This window comes from Bufo bufo, chromosome 7 (genome assembly GCF_905171765.1).
Source record: "Bufo bufo chromosome 7, aBufBuf1.1, whole genome shotgun sequence".
NCBI classification, from domain to species: Eukaryota; Metazoa; Chordata; class Amphibia; order Anura; family Bufonidae; genus Bufo; species Bufo bufo.
The window spans coordinates 13,552,724-13,565,523 of record NC_053395.1 but is presented as its reverse complement, the minus strand read 5'-3'; the positions used below and the strand labels follow the sequence as shown (position 1 = coordinate 13,565,523).

At 41.5% G+C, this 12,800-nt stretch overlaps 1 protein-coding gene across 1 annotated transcript; it reads right to left on the bottom strand.

Annotated features, from left to right (window-relative positions):
* Positions 1-367: 367 nt before the first annotated feature.
* On the bottom strand, positions 368-5,845 carry LOC121008692 (natural cytotoxicity triggering receptor 3 ligand 1-like). Its single transcript, XM_040441389.1, has 5 exons — positions 5,728-5,845; positions 4,168-4,494; positions 3,555-3,854; positions 2,440-2,550; positions 368-573 (listed from the first exon to the last, which is right to left on the bottom strand). The coding sequence occupies exons 1-5, from the start codon at positions 5,813-5,815 to the stop codon at positions 368-370; spliced, it is 1,032 nt and encodes a 343-aa protein (XP_040297323.1). The 5' UTR covers positions 5,816-5,845.
* Between the last annotated feature and the right edge of the window lie 6,955 nt (positions 5,846-12,800).

Here is a 12,800-nt window from a genome sequence, read left to right as displayed (position 1 = left end):
AATCCCCGTGCTGTAATAAGAGGGATCGCGGCCATTGTTGTACTGTATGCAGAGGTCTGGGGACGAGAAAGCTGATTTCTATCAGGGCCTAGTCTGCTGCAATGGCCACAGATCTAAGCTCATGGAGATGGACCTGATCCTGAGACACGTTGTCTACAGAGACGCATGTGCAGACTTGTGCCAACCTACAGGAACGAGAGAAAAAGCCGCTCTGCTGAAGACCTTGTTCCACCATATCTCTCAGCAATGGAGCCAATGCGTCTTCTACTGCAGGTGACGAAGAACCTGGATCTGGTGATGAAGGTCTTGAACATCCTGATAGTGGAGGCACTGGTCTTGATGATGCTGATACTGGTGGCACTGGTCTTTAACATCCTGATCGTGGTGGCACTGGAGGTGAAGGTCTTTCGTCTTGTGACATTCTTAAAGAATTTTTCTCTGTTGACGCAGATATTTCTTCTTCTGTAGATCGGCAAAACATTTGGCTGCATCGTGAATGTCTGTTCTGTGAAGGACGGGGTGCTTCTTCATCATCATCATCATCGTCGTCCGCATGGGGCTCTCGTCTACAAACTGTGTAAAGGAAGCACAAAGATCAAAGAAAAATACATCAGCGAAGGAAATCCTTATTCTATAGAGACACTTCCCAACCCCCCTCAATATAAATAACAGGAGTGTAATCATGAGCTTGTGGTGCAAGTCTACGGCACAGTGCCCGATCTATGTATTGTATCACCTGCTATAGGATTAGCTACGTCAGTGCTGTATCACACATCACAGGCTTAGATACACAAACTCATCAGAAAGTATCACGACAGGTTTGATATATAGACTCGGCAGACAATATTATGTATTATAGCTTTAGAGACAGCAGACAGTATCACATATCACCAGGTTAGATACACAGCTCAGCAGACAGTATCACACAGGAGAGGATTAGATACACAGCTCAGCAGACAGTATCACACAGGATAGGATTAGATACACAGCTCAGCAGACAGTATCACACAGGACAGGATTAGATACACAGCTCAGCAGACAGTATCACACAGGATAGGATTGGATACATAGCGCAGCAGACAGTATCACACAGGATAGAATTAGATACACAGCTCAGCAGACTGTATCACACAGGACAGGATTAGATACACAGCTCAGCAGACTGTATCACACATGATAAGATTAGATACACAGCTCAGTAGACAGTATCACACATGATAAGATTAGATACACAGCCCAGCAGACAGTATCACACAGGAGAGGATTAGATACACAGCTCAGCAGGCAGTATCACACAGGATAGGATTAGATACACGGCTCAGCAGACAGTATCACACAGGATAGGATTAGATACACGGCTCAGCAGACAGTATCACACAGGAGAGGATTAGATACACAGCTCAGCAGACAGTATCACACATGATAGGATTGGATACACAGCTCAGCAGACAGTATCACACAGGATAGGATTAGATACACAGCTCAGCAGACAGTATCACACAGGATAAGATTAGATACACAGCTCAGCAGATACTATCACACAGGATAGGATTAGATACACAGCTCAGCAGACAGTATCACACATGATAGGATTGGATACACAGCTCAGCAGACAGTATCACACAGGATAGGATTAGATACACAGCTCAGCAGACTGTATCACATGTGACAGGATTAGATACACAGCTCAGCAGACAGTATCACACAGGATAGGATTAGATACACAGCTCAGCAGACAGTATCACACATAATAAGATTAGATACACAGACTAGGTAGACAGTATCACAGATGATAAGATTAGATACACAGCTCAGCAGACAGTATCACACAGGATAGGATTAGATACACAGCTCAGCAGACAGTATCACACAGGACAGGATTAGATACACAGCTCAGCAGACAGTATCACACAGGATAGGATTAGATACACAGCTCAGCAGACAGTATCACACAGGAGAGGATTAGATACACAGCTCAGCAGACAGTATCACACAGGATAGGATTAGATACACAGCTCAGCAGACAGTATCACACAGGATAGGATTAGATACACAGCTCAGCAGACAGTATCACACAGGATAGGATTAGATACACAGCTCAGCAGACAGTATCACACAGGAGAGGATTAGATACACAGCTCAGCAGTCAGTATCACACAGGATAGGATTAGATACACAGCTCAGCAGACAGTATCACACATGATAGGATTAGATACACAGCTCAGCAGACAGTATCACACAGGATAGGATTAGATACACAGCTCAGCAGACAGTATCACACATGATAAGATTAGATACACAGCCCAGCAGACAGTATCACACATGATAAGATTAGATACACAGCTTAGCAGATGGTATCACACAGGATAATATTAGATACACAAACTCAGTAGAGGAATATAAGACATGATTTCTTTAGGACAGACTTGGGTTCCTCACCTGGCGTCCTCCATATCCAGCATGTCACCAGTGCGGCCACCAGGAAGACAGCGCTTGGGACCCCAATGAGTAGACTTAGGATGGAGACACAAGACGAGTCCAGAGACCCTTCTGAGAGAAGAACGACTGTCAGTTCTTGGGGTGCAGTATATTGTGTGATGTAAGGTCTAGAACTTTCTACCTTATAGTGGAGGAAGCTTCATGACATACCACCAGAGTCCTGCCGTCACCAGTGAGGAGCAATGGTTACTGGTTATAAAGTGGCTGCGGGAAATCAGTCATTTTCTATGTAAGGTACAGGACGGACGGTGACAACGTTCAATCTCTGAGTCATGAGGCAGCAGAGACAAAGACGAGCTCTACAGGACACTGCGGATGGACGCAATCTATTGTTCTCTGTTATCTGTCACTTCAGGCTGGGGAGCTGGTGAATGTAGTGTCCTTCAATGGGATGAGTGATAGGAAGTGTAGAAGCTTCCGATGTCCATCTCTTTACATATCTCCAGTGCGGAGAGCCTCCAGAGACTTCTACATCCATGTGTGAGCCAAGCTCACCCCACCGCCCATTAAACATGTAATAATATATATAACCAAGAATGTCTAAAAAATGCTGCATTATGTGCATGATATGTCAATGTGTGCAGTTTGCGCAGTATCGCCATCTACAGGCGGGGTGTGGTGCTGTATAGGTTTGGATGTTGTTTGTGGGTAGGAGTGGGACTTCGGGTCGCATTATCCTCCCCTTTGAGGGACAACAGAGGTGTGGACAAGCAGACGGCAAAGTATAATAGTATTCACCGCTAATCCTCTCCATGCCACTAAGCATTAGTAATATAACCCGTAAACCTATGTCGCTATGAACATTATATCTAGTTTATAACCTACCTATCAATACCATAAATTTACAAGGGATGATTCATTTCTAGACCACCAGGAAATCATTTATTGACTTCTGCACTGCCAGGGAAGATATTTACTAACCCCCAGACCTAGACCACCAGGAAAAAAAAATACCTCACAAGCAGTGATGCCACCGAAGACAAGCCCCAATGAAATGGGCTACCAACCGATTACCTTACTGACTGTCTGAATACAATGTCACCTTATTTACTCACCTCTCAGTGTCAGCCGGAAAGTTTCCAGGAGAGAATACTGCACGGACGGGTGAGTGACCTTACAGGTAATAGTCTCATTCCAGTTGTCATCGGTGGGGATTATGACCACTGTGCTGTTCACACTGTACGTGCCATCCTCCTGTCTATGAGGCTTGTATGTTACATACGTGTCTATGGCCTCAGCCCCCCAGAGCCAGGCGATGGTGATGTCCAAGGGGTAAAATCCGGTGATGGAGCAATGCAGCATGTTCTCTTCATCTCTACTCACAGATTTAGCAACTACTTTCACTGATGGACGAGCTAAAATTGGGAGAAGAAAGCCACAACTTCCAGATCCATAAACTGATTTCCCTAATATTTTGAAGATCACCACCAGCATAAAGGAGACCCTTCCTCCGCCACCAAATGAGTCCTTAAGTCATCCTCTCTTGTAAGTTGTCAAAACTTCTATTTCAGCAATTTCTAGGTTATAGCTGGTTTTGTTAAGCTGGATGACAACCAATATGACCCTCAATTCAGTTCTTAGGTTATCACTAAGCTTTCCAAAAGTTGAGTATCAAATCTTAATAAAATGTCAACCACTACTGTTCACATGAATGTGCAAGCTCTTTACCTTGTACGTCCAGCGTAATCTCCTTCATCTTGGAGTGAGGGCTGTATACGACCAGACACTTATATACACCTTTGTCTGAAATCTTCACTTTTGATATTCTCAGAGATGCATCCCCCATAAGAGCAGCCTGGAGGTCCATGGACAGTCCCAGCCGAGAAACGTTTAGCACGTTGTCATACGTTAGAACCTGTTTACCCATGAAAAACCAATGTATGGCTAGAAATTTTGTGTCTACAGGAAGCTGGTCCACAATAAAGGTGCACCTGAGGACGACGTCAGATCCTATCAGAACCTGGTAGGTTTTTGGGCCGGACAAGTCGAAAGCTCCTACAATGGGAGAGCAAAAACCAGTGAATAAATGAACAGATAATGTGTCGCTATGATATGGACAACCTCCCATTTCTACACTTTCCTGATTCCTACTGCTCTCAAATAAACCTTGTCTTAGGGTACCGCAATGGGGTAAACAATGAGGCTATTACCATAGAAAAACATTGTTATCATAGAACTGGGCACAACAACCTAATTCTTGAAAGGGCAGATCATTGTGGATCAGTCCTTCATTTCTCTAGCACTTTTCGCTTAGGCAGGGTGCTAGATCTCCTTAAAGAGACCAGTCCTATATGGAGACTTACTGGAAATACTCCATTGTATGAAGACTTATTGGCAATGCTCCATGGGGAAAAATAATATATCCATCTGTAGATATAAAGTGGTTCCAGTAAGACTGGCAATATAACTTCCCGGTGGGCCGATGCCCAGGTGGCCGCCTCAGCCTTCCTCATGGCTGCTCGCTGGGTACATAAATATCTGATGCTCTGAATATTAATTTAGGAGCATTACATACTTATGCAACTGACTGGCAGCACTATGTTGTTTGATTCTGTTGAGGCAGGATTTTTTGCTGCACTATGGTATTTGGTTCTTCTGGTGTGGTATTTTGTTCTACACTGTGGTATTTGGTTCTGCTGTGGTGGTATTTTGTGCTGCACTACGGTCTTGCTGGCCCCACCTGCCTACTTCTGTTGGCCCACCATCTATCAATTTGGACCTGCCTACAACACAGGGCAACTTTTAAGTTTTTCTCCAGGGCTACTTTAAGTTCCCAGTCCACTCCAGTAAGTCTCTATACAGGACTGGTCTCTTTAAGTAGACCTAGCACCCTGCCTAAGTCTCATTCAAGGTATTGCACCCTGGCAGCTGGAATCCTACTCTGTACTGACGATGGGCAAGCTCCCCAAAACAGCTGTCTACAGATGAATATTTAGCTTTGCTATATTCCCTTGTCAAATCCCAAGGCTTGTTAAAAAAAAACACAGATTTTGACTCATATGGAGCCACATTCACAAGGTGGCTCTAGTGAGATGCTTCTCTTCCCCAGGAGATACCTCTTTGTATACTCTAGAATTTTTAGAAATACAGCTATGAGAATCCCCTTAGACACACATAAACATAGGGGACAACAATGGGGTAAATGTGGACTAACTGAAAGCTAGAGTGACTCTTCTGCTCTCAGAGATCAGGATCCCTCCCTGTGCAATGATCATGATGGACACTCACCTGTCTCCTGGTGAATGGACCATACAAGCAGTGCCAGGAAAATACTACTAAGGAGTTTCATGTCGCCAGGCATCGATGTACTGCACATCAATTTCCCAATCCCTTTCAATACGGCAGCTCAAGCAATATTAGGGCAGAAAGTAGAAATGTCAGGACTTAATAAGCCAGAATAATGGGAATTTCCTATGTAAATCATCACATAATAATAACCACATATTATAATATTTAATCGCATAATAATAATCACATATAATCACATCATTATACCTATAACTCGCAGGACGATACAAACAACACCCATGAAAAGTACCTGACAAATCGTCTAGCCCATACAGTAAAAAGGCGGATACACCGAAAAGAACATGCAGAAACGCCCAATGCATGTGTCTGTAGTTTTATGCTGCTTTTTTTATGCATGTAACAAACAGCAGGACGCATTTCAGCTCATCCAAAGCCTCTCAACGTACACGTGAACCACGCAAAGTAGAGGCTGACCATAATATGGACGGTACTAAAATAGATATAACACAACATGGGGAGCAAAATCATATGTACAAACTCTTCTACCAGTACTGTGTCACATTTCTATCCATTTGGGAACAATTATACTAGTTATATTCTTGTACATAGAAGGCAGTATTATAGTAGTTATATTCTTGTACATTGGAGCAGTATTATAGTAGTTATATACTTGTACATTGGAGCAGTATTATAGTAGTTATATTCTTGTACATAGGAGGCAGTATTATAGTAGTTATATTCTTGTACATAGGAGGCAGTATTATAGTAGTTATATTCTTGTACATAGGAGCAGTATTATAGTAGTTATATTCTTGTACATAGGAGCAGTATTATAGTAGTTATATTCTTGTACATAGGAGCAGTATTATAGTAGTTATATTCTTGTACATAGGAGCAGTATTATAGTAGTTATATTCTTGTACATAGGAGGCAGTATTATAGTAGTTATATTCTTGTACATTGGAGCAGTATTATAGTAGTTATATTCTTGTACATAGGAGGCAGTATTATAGTAGTTATATTCTTGTACATAGGAGGCAGTATTATAGTAGTTATATTCTTGTACATAGGAGCAGTATTATAGTAGTTATATTCTTGTACATAGGAGCAGTATTATAGTAGTTATATTCTTGTACATAGGAGCAGTATTATAGTAGTTATATTCTTGTACATAGGAGCAGTATTATAGTAGTTATATATTCTTGTACATAGGAGCAGTATTATATTAGTTATATTCTTGTACATAGGAGCAGTATTATAGTAGTTATATTCTTGTACATAGGATGCAGTATTATAGTAGTTATATTCTTGTAGATAGGAGCAGTATTATAGTAGTTATATTCTTGTACATAGGAGCAGTATTATAGTAGTTATATTCTTGTACATAGGAGGCAGTATTATAGTAGTTATATTCTTGTACATAGGAGCAGTATTATAGTAGTTATATTCTTGTACATAGGAGGCAGTATTATAGTAGTTATATTCTTGTACATAGGAGCAGTATTATAGTAGTTATATTCTTGTACATAGGAGGCAGTATTATAGTAGTTATATTCTTGTACATAGGAGCAGTATTATAGTAGTTATATTCTTGTACATAGGAGCAGTATTATAGTAGTTATATTCTTGTACATAGGAGCAGTATTATAGTAGTTATATTCTTGTACATAGGAGGCAGTATTATAGTAGTTATATTCTTGTACATAGGAGCAGTATTATAGTAGTTATATTCTTGTACATAGGAGCAGTATTATAGTAGTTATATCCTTGTACATGGGAGCAGTATTATAGTAGTTATATTCTTATACATAGGAGGAGTATTATAGTAGTTATATTCTTGTACATGGGAGCAGTATTATAGTAGTTATATTCTTGTACATAGGAGCAGTATTATAGTAGTTATATTCTTATACATAGGAGGCAGTATTATAGTAGTTATATTCTTATACATAGGAGGCAGTATTATAGTAGTTATATTCTTGTACATAGGAGCAGTATTATAGTAGTTATATTCTTGTACATCGATTTCGTTTTTATACCCTGTCAGCGGGTAACCACTGATGAAGGAGGCAGCTCAGACCTCCGAAACGCGTATGGTGAAAGCATAACAAACCCGCACTTGTACCACTGGATGGACACGACTATTGGATACTTTGGAAGCGCTTCCAATTACAACCTTCCCTTTTTTCAGATTAAAGATCGCTATACAGTGAACGCGGACCGACTTGAGACACGTGGGACGCCATACAAAACGTGACGTCATACCCAGGTGGGACGCCGAAGGAGAACATCTGCAACACAAAGTCCCGAAAGGCGCACCAGCGGCCGCAACTGATGAAACCATCGGAGACGGTAAAACACAGTCAGGGTGTGGGCCTTCTTACTGTGTGGGAAGCCACACCAGGTACAGCACCCGACTGACAGACTAACACCCTGCCAATACCATCATTAACAGTGACTGGCTAACAATTCACAGTAAGGCAGCATTACAAATGATGAATATACTAACATATTAACCTACTAATCAACGAACCAATTGTATTCAAAATGATCTGAAGTTCATTGTTAAATTCATAATTTTAGCGGTCACAAAGTGGCATTCCTCAATCAAACATAAACAACCGATTCACCCATTGGAAAACTCCATCAATAGATAACATTATATGGTGGAGATGATTGCTGAATGACCATTCATTCCGCCACCCACATATTTGCATATCTTTGACTATCTACAAAAAACTATTTATAAGAACTATATACGCCTGACTACTGGCTATCTCTGAACAGCAGTGTTTTAATTCCCAGCGCCGTAGCGTGATGGCGGCGCGCTGATCGGGAGGGTGAAGCAGCTGCGCCCGCCCGATCAGCTGCAGGGGACCGGCTGTTCCGGTTAGCCAGACCCATGCTGTATGCGCCAGCATTGGGGAAAACACAGATGCCGGCACATTAACCCTTGCACTGCCGCGGTCAGCGCTGACCACGGCACGTGCAATGTCCGTGCAGGGAGGAAGGTGCCATCGGGTCCCCGCGCTGATGTGACAGGGACCCGATGGCTTGGATGGCAGTCCTTAGGCATGGTGGCTGCCATCCATGACAGCCTGTGAGATCCAGCCCCCTGGATCTCACAGGCAAGCTGGCTGAAGTGTATTACATTGAGTAATACACTTACAGCCAATGCATCACAATACAGAAGTATTGTGATGCATTGTACAGGGGATAGTTGAAGTCCCAGAGTGGGACAAAAAATAAAGTGAATAAAAAGTAAAAAAAAAGTTTTACAAAAAAATGAAAAGTTTTAAGTAAAAAAAAAAAGCATCCTTTTCCCCAAATAAAGTAAAAAAAATTGTGAATAAAAAGGCAAAAAAAGAAAAGTAAACATATTAGGTATCGCCGCATCCGTATCGACCGGCTTTAAAAAAATATCACATGATCCACCCTATCAGATGAACGCCGTAAAAAAATAAAAACAGTGCCAAAAAAGCAATTTTCTGGACACCTTGCCTCACAAAAAGTGTAATACCAAGCGATCAAAAAGTCATACGCACCCCAAAATGGTACCAATCAAACTGTTATCTCATCCCGCAAAAAAAGAGCCCCTACCTAAAACAAACGCCCAAAAAAAAAAAGAAATACGGCTCTCAGAACATGGCAACACAAACACAAGATTTTATTCTGTTCAAAAGGGCTTTCACTGTGTAAGGCTACATGCACACGAACGTTGTTTGTTTCCGTGTCCGTTCCGTTTTTTTGGCGGATAGGATGCCGACCCATTCATTTCAATGGGTCCACAAAATATGCGGACAGCACACCGTGTGCTGTCCGTATCAGTATGTCCATTCCGTAGCCCCGCAAAAAAAATAGAACATGTCCTATTCTTGTCTGTTTTAGGCATTGTTACAATGGATCCACAAAAAAACAAAAATGGATGGCATAAGGATGTCATCCGTTTTTTTTTTGCGGATCCGTAATTTGCGGACCGCAAAACACATATGGTCGTGTGCATGTAGCCTAAAACTTAAAAAAAATTCTAAATAATAGACACATTCCGTAACAATCTGCTCTATAAAAATATCCCATCAGATGGGCCCTCAGGTGAATGCTGTAAAACATTTTAAAAAAAAGCTATGTCAAAACATAAATTTTTTGTCACCTTGCCTCACATAAACTGCGATCAAAATGTCTCATCTACCCCAAAATGGTACCAATGAAAAAGCCACCTCTTCCCGCAGAATTCATATGGCGCTGCTTTCCTTCTGACCACTGACACATGCCCATAGAGCAGTTTTCCGCCACATATGGGGCATTTCTGTAAACTGCAGAATCAGAGTAATGCATATTGAGGTTTATTTTGCTGTTAACCCTTGCTGTTTTGCAAGAAAAAATCGATTAACATAAAAAATCTACCCAAAAACTAAAATTTGGAAATTTCACCTCCATTTTCATTTCATTTTTGTGGAACACCTCAAGGGTTAACAAAGTTTGTAACATCAGTTTTTAATAATTTGAGGTGTGTAGTTTCTATTACGTAAGCCTTTCAAAATCACTTTATAACTGAACTGGTGCTTTAAAAAATGGTTTTGGAAATTTTGGTGAAATTTTTTTAAATTGCTTCTAAAATTTGAAGCCTTCTAACTTCCTAAAAAAATAAAATGACATTTACAAAAAGATGCCAACATAAAGTAGACATATGGGGAATGTTGATTGATAACTATTTTATGAGGTATTACTATCTGTCTTAAAAGTAGAGAAATTCAAATTTAGAAAACTGTAAATCTTTCTAAATTTTTGGTAAATTTGGGATTTTTTCATAAATAAAGGTGAAATATATTGACTCAAATTTATCACTGTCATGAAGTACAATGTGTCACGAGAAAACAATCTCAGAACGGCTTAGATAAGTAAAAGCGTTCCAAAGTTATTAGCACACTGCGCGTGGCGTCTCCTCATACAGCCTAATGACATAATCTGTCAGCAGCAGCAGGAGTCCACAGAGTGGCAAGGTGACATAATCTGGCAGCAGCAGGAGGCCGCAGAGTGGCAAGGTGACATAATCTGGCAGCAGCAGCAGCAGGAGGCCGCAGAGTGGCAAGGTGACATAATATGGCAGCAGCAGGAGGCTGCAGAGTGGCAAGGTGACATAATCTGGCAGCAGCAGAAGGCTGCAGAGTGGCAAGGTGACATAATCTGGCAGCAGCAGCAGGAGGCCGCAGAGTGGCAAGGTGACATAATCTGGCAACAGCAGCAGGAGGCAGCAGAGTGGCAAGGTGACATAATCTGGCAGCAGCAGCAGGAGGCCACAGAGTGGCAAGGTGACATAATCTGGCAGCAGGAGGCTGCAGAGTGGCAATGTGACATAATCTAGCAGCAGCAGCAGGAGGCCACAGAGTGGCAATGTGACATAATCTGGCAGCATCAGGAGGCCGCAGAGTGGCAATGTGACATAATCTGGCAGCAGCAGCAGGAGGCCACAGAGTGGCAAGGTGACATAATCTGGCAGCAGCAGCAGGAGGCCACAGAGTGGCAAGGTGACATAATCTGGCAGCAGCAGGAGGCCACAGAGTGGCAGGGTGACATAATCTGGCAGCAGCAGGAGGCCACAGAGTGGCAAGGTGACATAATCTGGCAGCATTAATAAAATTTAGACAGGCACTCACACAATTGGGACCACTTGGAGAATCTGTTTTTAAATTTATTTGATCAGCTGTGTTATTAACTCTTCATATAATAATACTTGACACACAAATGACAGAGGTCGCTAAAACACATAATCTGTGAAAAAAATGTCTTAGGGAGTAGTTCTATATATTGTGCACAAAAAATGTTTATGCTCCTTTTGGTGCTATGTTTGCATCATCTTATATATCTGGTTCAATTACAGTATTTGTTCAAAATTCATTGTTTTTCAGTGATCTTAGTCAATGAATTTTGCCTTAGTGCTTACTCACAATATATTGTCTGTATTTACTGATCATGGCGTCCCATGTGGTAATCCAATGTTAGGGGCTTACCTCACTGGATCGTAACTTGCCGGTATAATGTAGCGGCTTCACTCTCTCCAAGCCCGGCGTCTTACGCTATCGGGTTCTTTCATGCAGCGGGCGGTTTATCCGACTCACCCTATCTCGTCGCTTCTTTCTCATATAGAGATTGTGACTTGCCGATATGTTTTAGCAGCATCGCTATCTCCAAACCCGGCGTCCCTACGTGGTCAGGTTCGTTGCTGTAGCTGGGCAATTCACTTGGAAACGAGAGTGCTATATTTGACAATAGCTCCGGTACCACAGCGCCTCTTTCAGTTACCAGATGTTGGTGGATGAATTATCATTTGTAGACAGGTTCTGAAACACCAAACGCGTTTCGGAGTGTACACTCACTCCTTCATCAGAGGTAGAACCTGCTATAGGGCTCCTCCCTTTATATATCAATCTTATTAAAAATCCGAAACGGATCCCAAAAATGATTGGAATCGCTCCATGCGGTTATGATGCGTTTGTTTCTTATACTTGAGCATTTTTTTCTCCATTGTTGCCATTTAATGCAAGAAGTAATAATTGTAGATTATTTCTATAATTCAACCTCTTACTAAAAATATTAAGCTAAAAATTATAAAATACCAATCTTATCCTCTTTCAAATACGTATACTTTTGCGACAATCTAAATTAATAATGGTACCTTAAAAAATTATATATAGAAAATATTATACATAGAAAATATTATGCCCAAAGGACATTATTAATGAATTTTTCTCCTCTTCACCCCATTTTGCAATTTTCAGATTTTCCAATTTATTGCATAAAATTCTAAATCAAGTTCAAGATGGGGGCCTCTCACCAAGGGGGGGTTGCAGCTTGATAGCAAAACAAGACTGCGATCCGCCATCGGTAAAGGGCACCCATCCTTCTTGACTACAGAAAGCCAAAAAGTTCTAGATCAGAATTTAGACCTGCCGGGAGAAGTGTGTCGAAATCAAAGATTCTCCTCAATTCCTGCCTTGACATTCTAGAGATATGATCTCCTCCTCTCCAGTGTCTCGCCACTTTTTCTATAGCTG

Excerpts from the sequence above, each read along its gene's own strand:
- LOC121008692 (XM_040441389.1), bottom strand. The coding sequence starts at position 5,815 with ATGTGCAGTACATCGATGCCTGGCGACATGAAACTCCTTAGTAGTATT. Across the intron at positions 4,495-5,727 it reads GTCCATTCACCAGGAGACAG|GAGCTTTCGACTTGTCCGGC; the intron begins GTGAGTGTCCAT and ends CTCCCATTGTAG. Across the intron at positions 3,855-4,167 it reads GATTACGCTGGACGTACAAG|CTCGTCCATCAGTGAAAGTA; the intron begins GTAAAGAGCTTG and ends TCCCAATTTTAG.